The sequence below is a fragment of the Hoplias malabaricus genome, chromosome 9, assembly GCF_029633855.1.
Source record: "Hoplias malabaricus isolate fHopMal1 chromosome 9, fHopMal1.hap1, whole genome shotgun sequence".
NCBI classification, from domain to species: domain Eukaryota; kingdom Metazoa; phylum Chordata; class Actinopteri; order Characiformes; family Erythrinidae; genus Hoplias; species Hoplias malabaricus.
In genome coordinates this window covers 36,049,729-36,069,226 of record NC_089808.1, presented here as the reverse complement: position 1 = coordinate 36,069,226, position 19,498 = coordinate 36,049,729, and the positions used below count along the sequence as shown (strand labels likewise).

Genomic DNA, 19,498 nt, shown 5'->3' with positions numbered 1-19,498 from the left:
GTCGGTTGTCCTGTCGGCTGGGTGTTTGATTGGTGAACTATCCAGCCGACACTGAGTGGTTCAACACTCCAGCAGCACTGCTGTGCCTGATCCACTGCTTATACAGTGCTAAGAATGATCCACTACCCTCTGTGGGGGGGACCTGGAGAGGTCCAGACCATTGAAGAACAGGGTGGAAAGGGGTTGAAAAAGTATGCAGAGTAACATTCTAGATCAGTGGTTCTAGATAACACGGACAAGAAAGTCATTTTAATGTTTTGGTTGATTTGTGTATATCTTTGTGGGTGAAATATTAATAATTGGAAGCAAAATAAGATGAACTATATAGATATAGGGCGGCACGGTGGCGGAGCAGGTAGTGTCGCAGTCACACAGCTCCAGGGACCTGGAGGTTGTGGGTTCGATTCCTGCTTCGGGTGACTGTCTGTGAGGAGTGTGGTGTGTTCTCCCTGTGTCTGCGTGGGTTTCCTTCGGGTGACTGTCTGTGAGGAGTGTGGTGTGTTCTCCCTGTGTCTGTGTGGGTTTACTCCAGGTGCTCTGGTTTCCTCCCACAGTCCAAAAACACACGTTGGTAGGTGGATTGGCGACTCAAAAGTGTCCGTAGGTGTGAGTGTGTGAGTGAATGTGTGTGTGTGTGTGTGTGTGTGTTGCCCTGTGAAGGCCTGGTGCCCCATCCAGGGTGTATTCCCACCTTGCGCCCAATGATTCCAGGTAGGCTCTGGATATATATAGATATATATTGCTTTCTTGACATGAAACATAAACATGGCAGTGGCAGCAAAGCCTCCTGGTAGAAAGTGTGACTGAGACACCATGCAAGTGCATTAAAAATGCATGGCCATGACCTCTGCGTAAACTGCTCACACCACCCCTTAACACCACCTGCAGTGTTAATCTCCACCTCATGCTGACACTCGTCTAAAGTGGAAACCTCACTGCAGACACGGCAGAGAGCACCACACAAATACACACCTTGCCTTATGCTCTGGGCGTGTTTTAAAAAAACACCTGAGAAATAGTTCCATTGCACTTAAGAGTATAAGACACACAGAGACTTCAGAGCACATCCTGGATTCTCAGGGCCCAGGTCAGAGCTTCAGGCCTTACATTACCACTATAAGCAATGAGATTTAAGTGCTCCACTGTGAACTTCTGCTAGTAACAATATCCCTGCTGCGCTGCTCCAGCCGCCGTGTGTGTGTCTCTTACTGCGAGGCACATGTTCTATCTGCTCAGACTTCCTTCTCCCTTATTTTCAGCTGCAGCATAAACCCCAGCTCCCTCTCCTCACTCTAATCCCTATTAGCACACGCCTCAAATCTGATTACATCTCTGTAAGAAATAAGCAACACCACCCCCCTCCCCCAACCCCAGCCATCTGCCCGCTGTCACACACACGTCAGACAGGAGACACTGTATTCATAGTTTGATCGGAATGGCAGTAATATCTAATGTACACTGACTTATTGAGTGCCGTAACTGTCCAACAAAAGTGAGGTGTCTCCAAAGTGGGAACATCACCAGAAAGGGTTAAAAAATGTCTGTGATTTTAATGCAAGTTCAAGTTCATGAGTCTTTATTCCAAGAAAAATTGGAGCATTTCTATTGGTCTGTCCTTGAGGAAAGCTTCACAGTGTGAAGGACACTTGTGTTCAGACGACGTAGAAAAGAAGAAGTGGCTTGGAGTAAAGTGTCTTATGCAAAGCATTTTCATGTAACGTTACATTTTGGAAAGTTATTTTTTTGCTGATCATTAAAGCAACAATACGTTAGTATGTGAAGAGGCCTAGCGTGATCCTGAAAACAGAATCCAGGACAAGGCAGAGAGGGTCAGTGTACTGTCATTTGACCCTGAATGAGCTGTATTCTCTCATTTATGCTGCACATGATATAAATCATTATTTATTTAATCTTAGAGATGCGCCCACTTCACTACTGAAGTGTATCTATCACTGTCCGCAGCTTCAGATAGAAACTTTCCCACTTTCGCAGTATATTACCTGGTTGAAAGCGCTGATTAACCATGAGCAAAGATTACGCAAATTAACTCTGATGCTGAGTGTCCAAAAATAGCCACGTGAGTGTGGTGATAAGCTTTTCAGTGGTTGGACTGCTGGCTCTCCGCTTTCACGCTAGGATCCCCTGTTGAAAATGTGAAAATAAGGTAAGGACATACTTGTATATGTATATGTCTATCCTTCTGCTTTTACTGAACATCTGTGACAGTAAACACATAAAGAGTAAATCTGAATATTATTCAACTTAATACATAAATTCAGCTGAATACACACATTAGACTTCTTCCTGGTATCTTTTTATATTATAAATATTACTAATATCACCTTGCCTTCATAGCAGTATAGATGTGTTCTCTCTGTGTCTGCGTGGGTTTCCTCCGGGTGACTGTCTGTGAGGAGTGTGGTGTGTTCTCCCTGTGTCTGCGTGGGTTTCCTCCGGGTGACTGTCTGTGAGGAGTGTGGTGTGTTCTCCCTGTGTCTGCTTGGGTTTCCTCCGGGTGACTGTCTGTGAGGAGTGTGGTGTGTTCTCCCTGTGTCTGCGTGGGTTTCCTCCGGATGACTGTCTGTGAGGAGTATGGTGTGTTCTCCCTGTGTCTGCGTGGGTTTCCTCAGGGTGACTGTCTGTGAGGAGTGTGGTGTGTTCTCCCTGTGTCTGCGTGGATTTCCTCCGGGTGACTGTCTGTGAGGAGTTGGTGTGTTCTCCCTGTGTCAGCGTGGGTTTCCTCCAGGTGCTCCGGTTTCCTCCGGGTGCTCCGGTTTCCTCCCACAGTCCAAAAACACACGTTGGTAGATTGGCGACTCAAAAGTGTCCATAGGTGTGAGTGTGTGAGTGAATGTGTGAGTGTGTGTGTTGCCCTGTGAAGGACTGGCGCCCCCTCCAGGGTGTATTCCTCAATGATTTCGGGTATGCTCCGGACCCACCGTGACCCTGAACTGAATAAGCGCTTACAGATAATGAATAAATGAAGATAGACCTATTGACCTTGTTGCAAAAACAACAAAAGACAAAGTGTAGGTTAGGTCCTACTGATCCCAAATATCTAAGAGAAATTTAAAAATGCACACCAAGCAAAAGTCCGGGTCTCAGGAGGATACAAACCCGTTTTCTCTCAATCAGTCTCACAAAAATCTGATAGTAAGTTCCTTAAAGGTAGTAAATATTTGTTTCTTAAAGGAAACAGTGTATATTTGTATTTTCCCATAATAAAACTGGTTCACATTTGTGATCATTGCAGAATATTACAATAATGGAATAAAAAAAATTAACTAAAGGAACAAAAGCCTTTGAGTTTCTCTGACAATGTCATTAGGAAACTAGTTACATTTAATGGTGCATGTACTTTTTTGGTCAAAAAACAATGTATGTTTCATATATGACATTAATGTTGTTTCCCTTTCTTACAGTGGATGTGATTTATCATGAGTGCCTCTCCCCATAATGACACACTTCAGCCGGGTGTGTTGTCAGGGAGTGGCCACACTCCCGCCTCCAGACCCCCAGCCTCCTCCCGAGACCTCAGCGCCTCCAGGAGAGTGTGTTTCTACAAGAGTGGAGACCCCCAGTTCTCCGGGCATCGGGTAGTCATCAACAGCCGCACCTTCAAGACCTTTGACGCCCTGCTGGACGCCCTCTCCAAGAAAGTGCCTCTACCTTTCGGAGTACGTAACATCACTACCCCTAGGGGGACACACAGTATCCAGAATCTGGACGAGCTTCGGGACGGGGCCTCGTACGTCTGCTCTGACCGGAGGAGGGTTAAACCCCTCAACCTGGACCAGGTCAACCGTAGACAGGTGCCCTGGAACACCACCAGACCCAGCAGCTCCAGACGGCAGGGCCGCAGGGGGCTGATCCGACAGCTGGCGAGGCAGAACGAAGTGGGCAGGACACCAAAAGGGGTCGACAGAACTCTATCAGTGTGGACGCCTAAAAGGCTGGTGGTGTTTAAGAACAGAGATCCCAGTACAAAGCGCACAGTGGTTCTACATAAGAGGACTGCCCCTACTTTCGAGGCTCTGCTGGATTACCTTTCTCAAGTGTTGCAGTTCCCAGTTGTAAAGTTATACACGGCTGATGGCAGAAGAGTAAGTATGGATTTAACGAGCCATTTCTGATTGGATTCATTCCAGTTTTGTGTTGAAGAGGTGAAGAATTATTCAGTGAAAGCTCATGTGAAACAGTCATGAATGGGTTAAGAAATGTGATGTCGATTAAAAACATTATTAAAATACGTTAAAGGTGCAGATGTAGCTGTGGGGCATTGTAAGGCAAAACAGTCCTCAAAGAGAACAGATCTGTTTCAGATTTATCTTTATTTTCCATCTTCAACACAAAATGGCCGACACATGATGACAAGTAGTGTTGTAACCATTGCAACCCATGTTTTTTTCCCCCTTCTGTACTTCTGTAAAGAAATTGATTCCATAGTAAAGAATACAAAAGCTTCAATATTTCACTCAAAAAACAATTTGAATGATTGTTGTTTAACCTCATATACATCCATGACCATGAAAAACATGGTTAATAATGCTTCACAGCATTTACTTATAAGAAACTCTGATTTCTGTGGTTATGTGAACGTTTTCTGTGAGAAAACTGAACGTATTCCAGTGGGAATCTTGATATCAAACTGTAGTTAAAGCAGATCCATATGGCTCTGTTTTTGTTTTTTCTTTGAAAACTATGGAAATATTATAATGAGTGTTTATTATCATTTGATGTATGACTTGGATACTGTGAAAAAAACCACCATGTTAAGAATCACATTGCATCCCAGAGATTTAACCGTGATGCTGTAATTCCCAACCACCAGCTGGGAGAGGCACAGTAATCACCCTTTCCCATCTGGTTCTGATGTCTGTGTTAACACCGGGATCATGTGACTGGTCAGGACCTGCCATTTAGCCATCAAAACGTCTTCGAATCATCATGAACTCTTTATAGACAAAAGTTTGAAGTGTGTAATTTGAGGTTGAAAATGGAGTCATTTATAAAAGGTGCACCTCATGAACAGTCTGGTCTTTGGTTTTGTAGGTTGAAGGGTTATCTGCACTGATCCTGTGCTCTGGGACAGTGGTGGCAGCTGGTAACGAATCATTCAGGTTGGACAATTTCAATCTCCAAGGATCCTCTCAGCCCTCACAATCAGCCATAAGTGAAACTCCAGTTAAGACACAGCTGCTGCCGTGTAAGCCTTAAATTCTTCAAGCCTGCAGTTCTGTAAAAAAACAAACCTTGGCAATTAAAACATCTTAAAAGGAGCAATCAGTCGATTTCTTCAATGCATAGTAACACTGCCACATTTAAACTGCCACTACATTTTGAACATGGCTGCCCCCATGTGGGCTACATAGTCTATGGAGTATAAACTGGCTTCTTCAAAGAGACTATCAAATTAAGTCTTCATTTTATGTGGAGGAAAATATATTTATTAATATTGTGGTGGTAAAATTGACTTATTGCTCCTTTAAATCTAATAAACATGCAACATTTGTAGAACAGGTATATGATTATGCAGCTTATTTCTAAAGCTGTTAACTTGTTTTGCTTATTTAATTAATATTATTTAAAAAAGTTGTATTCTATATAAAATTACACAGCAGACAAAATAGTTACATATACATGAGTAATCAAAATATGTTAATGCTCCAATATCCTTCCAACTGTCTCTAAAGCGATAATCAACTAGATTTAAGACACGAGCCACACATTTTAAAATCTGATGAAAAATGATTCTGAATGTGCTAATATTGTTTTCCTTTGTGCTTCTCTCCTTTTCTTTTATTCCTCCTCTTCAATATGGCCCTAATTCAACACGGACTGCAAAACCGAAAAAATCCTTAATGTTTCTCTCAACTAAATAAAGATAAGAAGCAGTCAGATGGAAGTAGACCAAGATCTAGACATTTTTCCTTATCATCAGAAAAGTACTTTGTAAATCAGATCAATAAGTCTCTGAGTGGAAGTCTGTCAGGGGACGATGGCCAGAGGACAGAATCGATGGCCACTGAGAAGGACCAGCCACTGGAATCAGAGGAGATGGAGACCAGCGACTGCGTTGTTGATATCAAGGAAAGGGATCACTTCGTTATGCCTTCAGAGGACGACATTGAGAAGTCTTTTCGTGTGAATCAGGACGGCAGCATGACGGTGGAGATGAAGGTGCGTCTCACTATAAAACATGAGGAGGTGCTTCACTGGACCACCACACTGAGCCGAACCTGCACTAACAGCCAGCAGATGGCAGTGTGCAACTCCTCGGACAATAATAACTACCAAGCAAGGGAAGCAAAGACAGAGAGTAGTGAGTCTAAAGAGGACAATGCACTCACTGCGAAATCAGTAAGACTGAATGAGAAGGGAGAGGACCACAGTGGAAGTGCCACCTCTGAGGCCTTGGGAAAACCAAAACCAGCCTTTAGGAGGCTGCCCACTCCAGGACCCAGACGCATCCGGAGAAAAGAGGCTTCGGTGGAGAATGTAAAGAGGGTATCACAAAACCTGGAGCAGGAGAGTACAGTAGGGGCATACTCTTACATGGAGTGCACAGCAGAAGGAGAGCTAACGGAAGGCTACTGTGTGGTTAGTCGTAGCAGCTCTAGCAGTACTAGGCCTGTACCTAAACCCAGGAAGACCAGTTCAGGAGAGTCCAAGCACAGAAAGACTCAATCCTCCCTAACGTCCTCGAGGATGGCCGAAGTCCTTCAGCTGCAAAACAATGGTGCAGAGATTACTGAGACCGTAATGCGTATCTATGAGTCTCAGGGTACGTATGAAAACTACTTTGCAAACACTGACGTTAGCAGCGATACAAGTTTTGAGATCAGTGCAAAGACTAGAGAACCCAGAAAGCCTGACTCCACGGATTCAGGGCCTCGCTCTTCAAGCAACGACTGTGACGTTGATCTAAGCAGACAGTCCACAAACTCAGACTCTCAGAATACTAGAATAAAGGAACTTTTATCCTTGTCCTCTGGGCAGTCAGGAAACAATCTGTGTCTCCATAAAAACAGTGAACAGCCAGCTAGGTCTGAATCTGAACATGAAAGCACTGATAACAGGAAATCTAAAGTGACCCAGAAATCTGTGAAATCAAAGAAAAGCAGCCCTTCTGACACCAGTGCATGTGACAAAAGGCAGAAAGGCAGCGTTCCCGGTTCCTTAAAAGATTTAAGGAAAAGTAAATCTCCCGAGTCACTGAGCCATACAGGGTCAGAAATAAAGGGCAGAAGCTCAGCAGAAAGTGACAAACTAGGGGAGAAGGCGAAAAAGAAAAAGAAATGCAGCGGTTCGCAAAAAAACGCATCACCAAATTTGAACTCAGGTGTTCAAAAAGAATCAACTGAGAAAGACCTCAATTTAGATGATGCTACTGCCCAGAAAACACCCAAGAAAATGAAAACACGTGATAGTCAGTCAGCAAGGGACTCTTGTCCAAATGTGAATGCTTGTCAAAGCAACCGATCAAAATCTCCTGTTAAGAAGAAATTATTAGATGTTATGCCACCGCCCCATTTCAAGATGCTTGCAAAACAAAGGTCTATGACGGAGTCTAGAACCAAATCTTCTGAAGAGAACAGGGAGTTGAGTGAAAGCGTTTCAATGCCAGTTCTACATTCATCACCCTCCAATGTGAATCAGTATGTGGAAAACTGGCTGAAAAAGATTCAGCCTGAATCCGTGCCCTACATGGAGGAGATGGACCCTGCAGAAGCAGAAAATGGAGAACGAGCCAAGTTCTGGGTCGGAAGTGGCTCTGCAGAAAGCTCTGAGATAAAAAATGAACCCGATAAAGAGAACTTAGAAAAGAAATGCCCTTCTCTTGACGCACAATCTGAAAGACCAGTGTCTCGCCCCCTTGTGCAGATCAGGTTTGAGGGAGAACCTGTGGAGATGCAGAAGGTAAAAGGCTTCTGTAAGTCAATGCCAAGTGTAAGGATACAGCCGACTGAGCAGGAGAGTGGCATTAGAATGAATAAGTCTTCAGAGGCCTTGATTCGCATACAGCCTGACACAGAAGGTGAGGCATCAGAGAGCCCTCAAGTGAACACTAGCTCGGGTGTGAGGCCAGTTTTGCAACAGCTGTGTTTATCTATTCAATCCATCAGAAGAACATCTAGCCATTCTCACTTAGCCTCCTTGAAAAAGAAGAAGTCTAGTAGCCTTCCAGACTTTTCATCTCAGGTTGCCTCTGTTTTTGGGTCTCCATCAAAAGCTCTTCTCTCCTTCTTATCAGTCATGACTTTGAAAGATGGTTTCTCCAGCAGTGGCAATGAAGCCCTAGTCAGGGATTCTGGCAGCTATCCAGAGGCTCTGCAAGTAATGCAGTCTTTAGAAAAAATAGCCAGCATAGAGGATGAAGAAGAGCTGAAGGCCAGTCTAACAAGTCTCCAAAGCTCAGCTTCTTCAGAGTTAAAAAAGAGCTGGAAGAACTTCCAAGAGAGACTTGATGCAGAGAGAAGTCCACCGTTGTCACCAAGACAGTCAGAGCAAGAGTTTGCTTTGGAGGTGTTTTCAGAGGGAGAAGATCAAGAGAAAGATCATAATATTGGCATAAGAGAATTAATGGACGAGCTTAACGTGTCTGAGGATCTTCGCAGAGAGATTTCCTCTCTCGTTGATGGGCAGCCGACAACAATAAAACCAAAACTAACTTCGGATCACAGTCAGGAAACGACTGATTCTGAAAATGTTGACACCAAAGATGACTTCTTAGATGAGGAGGTAGGCTATTCAGTGGCGAGGGTAAGCCAAGAGGACAACCTCACAGGGGTTGAAGAAACAGGTGTTTCAGAGATTCGGGAATTAGACAATGTAGAATCATGTCCTCCTTTAAGGAAAGACATAACCATGGAAAACTCAGACATTTCAGAAAATAGCCAAACTGTAAAGTGTGAGACTATCCTTGAAGATATCGTTGAGCAAGTACAAGTCATGGAAGAGGAAAACAGCACAGAGAAGGCAACATGCCATGCAGGTGAGCTTGAGGTCCCAGATCACACCAAAATATCTGTAATAGATGGAGCAGATCTATCAGAGCTACAATCTGAGGTGCCTTATGTCCAATTCAGTGAGACTGAAATTAGCAATGATAGAAAAATAGATATAGATGAGCATTATATAAATGGAGAGGAGGATTATACCTATCAGCACAACAAGGATGATACAGAACACCCTGAAACAGTGGAAGTTAAATCACCCTCACTCTCTCCAACATCAGAGGCTGAACATGATCAATTTAATAATTGGGAGGAATGTGAGTTGGATGAAAGCCAAGAAGCAAAACACAAAAACAGTGCTGTTGTTCAAGAAGATGATTTTGACTTTAATGAGAAAGTTAATAAATCTGATGAAGAGGAACAGCAGAATAAACTTAAGAGTAAAGACTTTGAATCCCAGCACCAAGAATCAGGCATAGCCAGCTATGACCCTGAGATCCAGAACAGCTTTAATTTAGAAAATGGAAATGAGGATCGGGTTCTAGATTCACCTAGCACTGAACAAAACTTGGGTGAAATCTATGTTGAGGAAGATAAATGGTCAGAGGAACTTGAAAGTAGTGCAGGTGATGCCGACTCAGAGAGTAGTAAGACTCTTACTGATGGCCCAATGGAAGATAAGTGTGAGAATGAAGATACCATGTCAAAAGCATCAGAAAATGAAAATCTAGATGCTGAATCTCATCTTTCATTAATGTCAGATCAGTATGGTCAACTGTCTAACAAAACAGATAAAGGATCATGTAAATCCCAAAGATCCGAGGAGGACCTTGAGCTCCAGTCATTAGAGGAGCAGGACGAAGAGGAGGAGGGTGTTACTGAGAAAAATATTAGTTCTGCAGAGGAGAAAGATGGAGAAGATGAAAACAAACAAAGCAGTTCTCTAGATTCTGACAAGAAAATTGATGCATTACCAAATGATTCTGTACATGTAGACGATGAAGACTCTGATCAAAACAAGACACAGGTCTGTAAAACTCAAGAATCAGAAGCTGAAGATGAGTTACAGACACCACAAAAAGAGACAGATGAAGAAGCAGAGGAGCAAGAGAACGAACAGTGCAGTACTTTAGACTCTGACAAGGATGTTGATGCAGAACCAGAGCCAAATTCTCCTGCAACGTCAGATCAAGAAGGTGACTACTCTGACCAAAACAAATCAGGATCTTGCAAATCCCAAGCATCTGAAAGTGAATGTGAGCACCAGCCATTAGAAAATGGTGTTATTGGGAGACACGCCAGTTCTGCTGAAGCAACTGACCAAGAAATGGATGATCATGAGGACAAACAAAGCAGTGGTTTAGATTCTGACAACACCATTGATGCAGAACCAAATTTTCCTGCAGTGGCAGACCAAGATGATGAAGATTTTGATCGAGACAAGGCACAGTCATCTACATCTCAAGAATCTGAAGCTGAACAGAAGGTCCAGACACCAAAGCAGGATACAGACGAAGAAGCAGATGAGCAAGATAACAAAGAGTGCGAGGACTTTGATGCAGAACCAGAACCAAACTTCTTTGCAATGTCCGATCAAGAGGGTGAACTGACTGACCAAACTGAGTCAAGGTCTTTCAAATCAGATGGTGATGAAAAAGATGTAGAAGGAGATGACCAAGAGGACAAACTGAGCAATGCTTCAGCGTATGATGAGGAATTTAATACAAAAACCAACAATCCTGCAGAGTCTGGTCAATTGGCTCAGCTCTCTGATCAAGGCAAGGCATGGTCTTATAAATCCCAAGAGTTAGAAGAGGGCGACAATGATACTGAGGAGAAAGATAAAGAATTAGATGATCATGAGATGATCAAAGACTTTTATACAAAAGAAGACCATCCTGTGATTTCAGATGGAGAGGACCAAGAAGAAACACAGTTGTGTAAATCCCAAGGATCTGAAACTGAACATGAACTCCACACAAAAGACGAAGACAACAAAGGAAGCAATGCTTTATGGTCTGAAAAGGACTCAGATGCTCAGTCTTACCACTCTTACACAGCGGACATTGCAATCAAGCAGACTGTGAGAGTGGATTCATTTAAGACTCAGGATACAGAAACATTCTTAGACCAGTTAGAAGATAATGAGGAAGTGAAGGATGCTGGTGTGGGTCAAGGTCATTTTGTGCATCCCATGGAGATCTCCCAGGAACTGCTGGACTTGGTCAATTTTGCTCTATCATCATCTGTTCTTACTTTCACATGTGACTCAAAAGGGCAGATGAGAATAGAGCCAGACAGATGTAAAATCAGAGGAATGTCTTTAGCTAAAAGTAATGGAGACAATCAGTATGCCCAGAAACGTCTCCCTAGCCCCAACACGTCTGACCTGTCTGATTACAGACCAGAGACATCAGACAGTGGTAGAGACATGTCCCGGGACTCCACAGATTTCACAGAGACTGGAGAGGAGGAGGGAGAGAAGCTACCCATGAACCAAGGAACTTGGAAGCAAAGTGGCAAGGAGGCTAAGACTTTTAAGACACATCAATTGGCACGGGATAATAGTTGCATGAAAATTAATTTGGGGCCAGACACAAAACATATACCCAGCCCGAGTTTAAAAAGTATCAACAGCCTTGCCTCTTTTCATGATTCCATGGCTGACGCTACTGTACAGGAGCCAGCCTACAGTAATACCTCATGCTCATTGAATGAGGATTCGGAGTCTGTACAGCGAGCTGTTTTTCGTTCAGACGTAGATTCCAGTGAGGGAGTCCTAATAGATAAAGGCAGGTGGCTCCTGAAAGAAAATCACCTCATTCGTAAATCTCCTCCTGTCCAGACTGGAATGTATGGAAATGCGGATACCACATCAGCCGACACAGGTCTGGACAACATAAGTGAGGACTTGTTCTCCCCACCTTGCGAGAACCAGAACTCCCCACTAGCAGTCATATCTTCTTCCGAACTAGAGGAAATGGCAAAGCCCGCACCCAAGTGTACATACTTCAGCATGCCTCACAGTAGTGACTCTGACCCCTTCCTGGATAGCCAGAGTGTAAACAGCAGCAAAGGAGGAGGTGACATCAGGAAAAACAGGGAACTCAAAGTATCTCCAATGGTTGGGACCTCAAAAACATGGGCAAAGAAAAACGGGAGTCTTCCCTCATTTGCATCTGTTGAGTTCAAACTGCCTGATGGGAAAGTTCATCCAGAGGGTGGCCTGGCATCTGGGGCAATGGAGAAAACTGCAAGACCCCAAAGTATAAGCAGCAGAGCAGCTCAAGAAGAGGAACCTGTTGAGGGTCTAAATCTCAGATGTGGGCGGCACTGTCCGATACTGTAGAGTGTAAAAGTGAATACAAACTAAAGTGTTAGTTCTTCCAGAAAGTATTTCAAATCTTTTTAAAATGCTAGATTTCACTGGGGCTAACTTTTTAATGCACATGAACGAGTTACCTTTTCCACTTTGGTGCCTGCTTCAAAATGATCTGTAGATTTTAGTAAACACCGGAATCTTTCAAAACCATTTTGAGCTGTGGTTATATTGTCTTTTTATTTAAATTTGAACTTTATTGCACAATTGATCTGGCGTACTTGAAGATTTAACTGTCCTAAGTGGTATTTGTCAGAGATTTCCAGCACTAATTTTCAGGTTTTTAAAAGAAACATCACAGAATTGTCACTGTGTTGTTGCTAATTTTAATGGGGAAAAATGCACAGACCCAAGAAGTCAAGGCCTGCATGGAGCACTAGGCCAGAAAAATGCCTTTTTTTCCCAACTGTTGTCAAGCAGAAGTTAATCCATTATTTAATACAAGCCACATGCTCAGCAGTGAGATTTAAATATCTGACACATACAACGAGGAAAACAAAATATACAGTAGTAATAACATACTAGCCCTATTTTATTACCTGCATTTGCACAAATTTAAACGTTCCTTAATATAACAAATGACCTCAATGAGCTTTGTGTACATTCAAATTAGAGCTCAACATCAACATCAACCCATTTAAAGTCTGTTATTTGTTTGAAAAAGCAAATTGCTTTGCAGTCCCTGTATGAACCAGTTTATGCTCTAGTGAATGGGTCCCTCACACTGGGCCGCCATGTTTAAAATTTAAATGTAAAAACACAAGAAATCCATTCCAAACTTTCAGTGTGTCAGTAATTATCCACCAATTACCTCAAAACCTGTGGATTACACTGAAAAACATCTTTTTGATGACATTTATATACAGGAGGTCCTCGGGTTACGTCAGTCCTGAGTTACGATGTTTCGTGGTTACGACACATCTCCCATTTACTGTATAAAGCCTTGTTTCGACTTAAGTGGTTTTGCGTCATAAACGTCGTAATGTGAACTTCGTGTTTGGTGTGCGCGGCGGAAGAATACACGGTTACACGGCTCGGGACCGAGGAGGATAGGTGTAAGGATAGGATAAGTGCGTACAGTATGTTATTTACGTACAGTATGTTCCGACTTACACCGAAAATCGGTTTACGACGCGACGTAGGAACGGATCAACATCGTAGGTCGAGGACCCTCTGTATACTGCTGGACATGACTAGAGGAATGCCGTTATGGAATGGGAGAGAGTGTTGGGCCATGTGTAATATGGCAATAATGGAATAACGCACTGCTGCTTAGAAGTAAGACTAAGCACATTGGCAGCTTTCCCCAAGCTCAGAACATTTCTTGTAAATAGTAAATAAATAATTAAAAATAAAAAATCTTAAAAAACGAATTCAATTGTAATTATTGTGATATTTACATTTTAATTTTGCTTAAAGCATTTTCGCCAAGTGATGAAACTTGGAGTGAAAAAGAACAATTTTTACTTTTCCTTATATTCCTTCCTATATTTGTTTTGACTATTTCCATTTTTACACAGTTAAATAAATAAATATATATATATACAGACAAATATTAATGAGTATATACCTTCAAAAATGATCCTCATTGTAATTATGTCCATTATTTTTATAGAACTCCCTCATAAACTACATTAATTGCTTCTTAACAGTGTGGCTTTCGATTTCCCAAATTTTCCAAATTTTCTTTCAAACTTAAATGGTTCCACAGTTACATGAGGAAGTCTAGGCAGTCTAGGTCTAAGTCTAGGTCTACTGAAACATTCAAGGTGGAACGTAAGATCTGAATAAAGACTTATTTAAGGTCATTGTCACAAAACGAAGTTCATTGCATAGGATCACTTTCTTTGTTGCTAAAGACATTGCTTTTTGGTGCGGATAGTAGCCCATACAGCACTGGAATAACGTTCAGTTCACTCCACACACACACGCACACACAGCCTGCCAAAATGGTTATAGGGCACTGAAGACTATGAATAAAAAATTATATTCTTGTGAATCCCACTATTTTATTAATGGCTGGAAATATAACTATTGCATGTTGTTCAATAATTACACATGTCCTAAATATATGAATACAGTACACACAGCGAGCCCTAAGGGCGAGTACATTTATTGGTGGATTCATGACAGTACTCAATAATAAACCAGCTAGATTTGGCACATGACTAAACAGGAGCACAGAGTTGTAGAAATAAATGCTCATTAATATAATCTACTTTGAAATCAACCAATGAGCTTAAGGAAATAGAGTAAACAATGTTAGACTGTTGCATATAGCTCTGTGTGAATATTCTGCATTCAGTTCCAGCTTATTCCAAGCATCTGGCAGCTAAGCTCCCAGAGTTTCTCTGCCATTTCATCATCTTGAGCTGCTCTGGTGCAGCTGGAAGGTCCACAGTCACTGTGGAAAAAAGGAAATTATTATAAATGATGAATTATTATATTTCATGTTCTATTTTATATCTATCTATATATCTCACAGTCTGGAAAATTGTGTTTGCAATTTCTGTACATGTTAAAGTAAACATATTACACAGTGTTCCTGAGCAGAGCTCTACACTGGTGCAGCTACGGTTGAAATAAGCTTAGTACATAATCTCAGATACATTCAAGTGTCAGTATAAAAGCTGTTTTTTAAAGAATAGAAGAATCATTAGAGATAGCGACTTCAGTGGAGAGATCAGCACCTGTAATATCCCCCGCTCTCGGACTGCAGTGAAGGCTCCACAGCGCAGTAAATTGAAGTCTGAGCTCCCTGCACCGTGGTCTTAGTGAAAGGCCGGACCACCTTCCACAAGCAGAGAAGACCCAGGTTCATGTGTCTCTTCAGTTCAGTGCGTACGATCCCTGGGTGGACAGCGTATACAGTCACTCCTGAGTCTGTAGAAAACACACACAAGGCTGTAATACAGAAAGTACACGATGTTTCACAGTCAATTCATTTCACGTTTATTTAAACTCGGGGCACAACAAGGGTGTCCCTTATTTACAGTGAAGCCGAGGCAATACAAACAATGAAAAGATGAATTTATAACATTTCAGACAAAATAAAAATGATGATTGAAGTTGCTTGATCCAAGAATGAATCAGAACTTTAAAAAAACCATAGCTTTTTAAAATTCTGATTAAAAATAGTAAAAAAAAAAACCCAAAGTGCAAAATCTTTATAAAGATATGAAATTAATAAAGCACTGGATCATTAAGAGCATCAATAGACCACTTTCACCTTTAAGTCTTTTGGCCAGGGAGCGAACACAGAGGATATTAGCCAGTTTGCTCTGACCATACACCCTCCTGCTGTGGTAACTCTTCTCACTGTTGATGTCGTCTAGCTTTATCCTCCCCCAGCTGTGGGCCATGGAGGAGAGGATGATGATTCTGGACGGAGCAGACTTCTTCAGCAGATCAATCAGCAGGAAGGTGAGCAGAAAGTGACCTAAGAGCCAGTGAGGTGTCCAAACGTTTGTGAACATATTTACGTAACTAGTGAATTCAGCTACTTTAAGGTTCACAATAATGTAAACACGTTGCAGAATCTCCAGATTCTAGAGAAACATCAAAAAAAGGGACAGAACACTCTAGAGCAACTGCACATGAGCCTAAAGTCAACATGATCAATGCCAAGTGTCAGCAAGAAGGATATAAACTTGCTAAGCTTTGGCTGTTTTTTCAACAGTCGAATGTAATCAAAAATAAATTATTTAACGCTCCATAACTCCATTATTTGCAGAAAATAAACAAACACACTCTTACCCAAGTGATTGACTCCAATCTGCATCTCAAAGCCGTCGGCAGTTTTAGTGTACGGGCACATCATGATCCCAGCGTTGTTGATGAGAATATGGAGTTCTTTCTCCTCTGAACAGGAGGAACATTAATCTGCAGTTATTTCTGCTCTGTAAGAGCTCTGATTTCTCTTATCTTTTTTTTGGAACATTTGGAACATAAAGGCAATCCAGTGAAGAAGAAAAAATAAGTAGATTGTCAACTATATTAGTAGCAATCATTCAAAAGAGTACATATCAGTATAAATAATTAGTGCTGAATTCCCTTAGGGGCGGGTAGTGTTGCAGTCACACAGTTCCAGGGACCTGGAGGTTGTGAGTTTGATTCCCGCTCCAGGTGACTGTCTGTGAGGAGTGTGGTGTGTTCTCCCTGTGTCTGTGTGGGTTTCCTCCGGGTGACTGTCTGTGAGGAGTGTGGTGTGTTCTCCCCGTGTCTGTATGGGTTTCCTCCGGGCGACTGTCTGTGAGGAGTGTGGTGTGTTCTCTCTGTGTCTGCGTGGGTTTCGTCCGGGTGACTGTCTGTGAGGAGTGAGGAGTGTTCTCCCTGTGTCTGTGTGGGTTTCCTCCGGGTGACTGTCTGTGAGGAGTGTGGTGTGTTCTCCCCGTGTCTGTATGGGTTTCCTCCAGGCGACTGTCTGTGAGGAGTGTGGTTTGTTCTCTCTGTATCTGCGTGGGTTTCCTCCGGGTGACTGTTTGTGAGGAGTGTGGTGTGTTCTCCCCGTGTCTGCGTGGGTTTCCTCCGGGTGAATGTCTGTGAGGAGTGTGGTGTGTTCTCCCTGTGTCTGCGTGGGTTTCCTCCGGGTGACTGTCAGTGAGGAGTGTGGTGTGTTCTCCCCGTGTCTGTGTGGGTTTCCTCCGGGCGACTGTCTGTGAGGAGTGTGGTGTGTTCTCTCTGTGTCTGCGTGGGTTTCGTCCGGGTGACTGTCTGTGAGGAGTGTGGTGTGTTCTCCCTGTGTCTGCGTGGGTTTCCTCCGGGTGACTGTCTGTGAGGAGTGTGGTGTGTTCTCCCTGTGTCTGTGTGGGTTTCCTCCGGGTGACTGTCTGTGAGGAGTGTGGTGTGTTCTCCCTGTGTCTGCGTGGGTTTCCTCCGGGTGACTGTCGGTGAGGAGTGTGGTGTGTTCTCCCTGTGTCTGCGTGGGTTTCCTCCGGGTGATTGTCTGTGAGGAGTTGGTGTGTTCTCCCTGTGTCTGCGTGGGTTTCCTCCGGGTGCTCCAGTTTCCTCCCACAGTCCAAAAACACACGTTGGTAGGTGGATTGGCGACTCAAAACTGTCCGTAGGTGTGAGTGAATGTGTGTGTGTGTGTTGCCCTGTGAAGGACTGGTGCCCCCTCCAGGGTGTATTCCCGCCTTGCGCCCAATGATTCCAGGTAGACTCTGGACCCACCGCGACCCTGAACTGGATAAGGGTTACAGATAATGAATGAATGAATGAATTCCCTTAGAATTACTATTATAATGGATTAGCACAGATGTATTATACTAATATTATTATGATTATTTTTAATAGTACTAGTAGTAGACATAGTGGTAAGGTTGTAGTAGGAATAGATGTAGTTGTAGTAGCTATGGTAGTATTTGTAGAAGTAGTAGTTGTTGTTGTAGTAGTTGTTCCACTGACCCAAAGTTATTAAAACATTAAAATACAGACGTAAACAGGTGTAAAGTGAGATGTAATTTGGAGTCTTCCCTCACCACTGTTGATGATTTGTGCGAATTCTCTGATCGACTTGGTGTCAGACAGGTCCAGTTTTCTAATGATGATGTTCTGGTTGCCAGAGTCCTCCGTGATCTCTCTCCGTGCTGCTTCAGCTTTACTGATGTCTCTGCAGGCCATTATGATCCTGGCTCCTGTGAGGAAATATTACCCAACCTGACTAGTCATGGAGTAACCACCAAGTTTAATGAAAAAGTGATTATTTAGTGTTACTCCTATACAGTGCAACTTACACTGAGTTAAAAAACATCACATTGCTTTGCAGTGACTGAATTAACCTTTTTATGCTCAATAGGACGCCCCCCCCCCCCCCCACATGAATTATAAATATTTCCTCATTCACTCTGACCTCCAGATGTCAGTATAATTGCTGCTGAATAATGTAAATTGCTGCTTTAATCAGTTTGTGTAAACTGTGCATTAGATACCTCTACAGTTAACTCTACACACTGAAGAATATCATATTCATGCTTTAGTCCATACAGTTGTACAGGACACGGTGGGTGAATGAAGGAGCTGCTTACCTCTTTTTGCTAAGTCTCTGGTGGTTTCTTTGCCAATTCCAGTGTTGGCTCCTGTAATGATGACTGTTTTTCCATCAAGCCGCACATCAGAAGACCATTGGCTGAAGAGAAAAGCCCTAGAGAGCGATTACAGAGATGATGAGAGTGTTACAGGTTGATGAGTTTGCGGCTATTCAGATTATGGACTGTGTTAGAGATGCAGTGATTACTCTCAGAAACTCTTGTTGAAAAAAAACCTACTTTAAAATCATTTAATTTTGCAAAAATTTGGTTTTCTGCACGATGGATTTAATGTGGGGGGGGTCAACAATAAATTAGTTTTTTTTCTAATTTAACACAGAGCATATAAATAAAAACTGTGCACTAAAGCAGAAATGTGTGAAGGAAACCCACGCAGACACAGGGAGAACACGCCACACTCCTCACAGACTGTCACCTGGAGCGGGACTCAAACCCACAACCTCTCCATGCACCAACATGCAACACTTAATATGCCAATTACTTGTAAGCATATACCAAAGTAACACCAGCATTTGCATTTTGACAAACAACTAATACAGTATAATGGTCATGTCCATTGTATATAACAGAACAGCCTGTTTACATAATGAAATCAGTTCACCTGAGTGTGTATATGTTGGCCATGTTCCTCTCAGCGCAGAAGAATCCACAGCAGTTCAACACATGGCTTTTCCCATTGTGTAGCTGCATGCAATCGATGGACAGAAAACTCTTCTACACACTCCAGCATGAGCTGCTATGTACCGCTCTGGATTAGTGATCGACTAATCCACAGCTAATCGGCGAGGGAGGCCTCACACCACCGGCCCACTGTTCATTAAGCCAGTGTGCATTCTGGAAATGGCCTGTGTGCCCATACACTCAATGAGGTCAGATAAACAGCAGGTTCAATAGAGCTCTCTAAACTCTTCATTATCCATTTACCAGGGAAGCAGTGCTGGGAAAGCTGTGTTTTTTTGTCCAAACAGTTTTACCAGACACTCCTTCCAATCAGTGATCTCTGTTATTTTGTGGACACATATCATGTATTTGTCTCTGCCAGAGACGTGTAAGGCCCACCAACTTTGGGCTGTGCAGCAGTGAAAATGTTCTCTAGAGTGATGGAGCTGAATGCC

At 42.8% G+C, this 19,498-nt stretch overlaps 2 protein-coding genes across 2 annotated transcripts; one reads left to right on the top strand and one right to left on the bottom strand.

Annotated features, from left to right (window-relative positions):
• Positions 1-3,437: 3,437 nt before the first annotated feature.
• On the top strand, positions 3,438-12,481 carry LOC136706679 (oxygen-regulated protein 1). The gene is made up of 4 exons (XM_066680275.1): positions 3,438-4,103; positions 5,053-5,206; positions 5,885-7,433; positions 7,476-12,481. Exons 1-4 carry the CDS (start codon positions 3,438-3,440, stop codon positions 12,304-12,306), a joined length of 7,200 nt encoding a protein of 2,399 aa, XP_066536372.1. The 3' UTR covers positions 12,307-12,481.
• Positions 12,482-14,616: 2,135 nt separating this feature from the next.
• On the bottom strand, positions 14,617-19,111 carry si:dkey-94e7.2 (uncharacterized protein LOC100141353 homolog). The gene is made up of 7 exons (XM_066681368.1): positions 18,985-19,111; positions 18,363-18,478; positions 17,817-17,972; positions 16,093-16,197; positions 15,566-15,775; positions 15,027-15,219; positions 14,617-14,740 (listed from the first exon to the last, which is right to left on the bottom strand). The coding sequence occupies exons 1-7, from the start codon at positions 19,071-19,073 to the stop codon at positions 14,638-14,640; spliced, it is 972 nt and encodes a 323-aa protein (XP_066537465.1). The 5' UTR covers positions 19,074-19,111; the 3' UTR covers positions 14,617-14,637.
• Positions 19,112-19,498: the final 387 nt, after the last annotated feature.

Bases quoted from the DNA above. Each gene is read 5' to 3' on its own strand.
- LOC136706679 (XM_066680275.1), top strand. From the start codon at position 3,438: ATGAGTGCCTCTCCCCATAATGACACACTTCAGCCGGGTGTGTTGTCA. The intron at 4,104-5,052 runs GTAAGTATGGAT...TTGGTTTTGTAG, and splicing joins ACACGGCTGATGGCAGAAGA to GTTGAAGGGTTATCTGCACT. The intron at 7,434-7,475 runs GTCAGCAAGGGA...TGCTTGTCAAAG, and splicing joins ATGAAAACACGTGATAGTCA to CAACCGATCAAAATCTCCTG.
- si:dkey-94e7.2 (XM_066681368.1), bottom strand. From the start codon at position 19,073: ATGCAGCTACACAATGGGAAAAGCCATGTGTTGAACTGCTGTGGATTC. The intron at 18,479-18,984 runs GTGAACTGATTT...ATCGCTCTCTAG, and splicing joins GCCAACATATACACACTCAG to GGCTTTTCTCTTCAGCCAAT. The intron at 16,198-17,816 runs GTGAGGGAAGAC...CCTCCTGTTCAG, and splicing joins CGCACAAATCATCAACAGTG to AGGAGAAAGAACTCCATATT.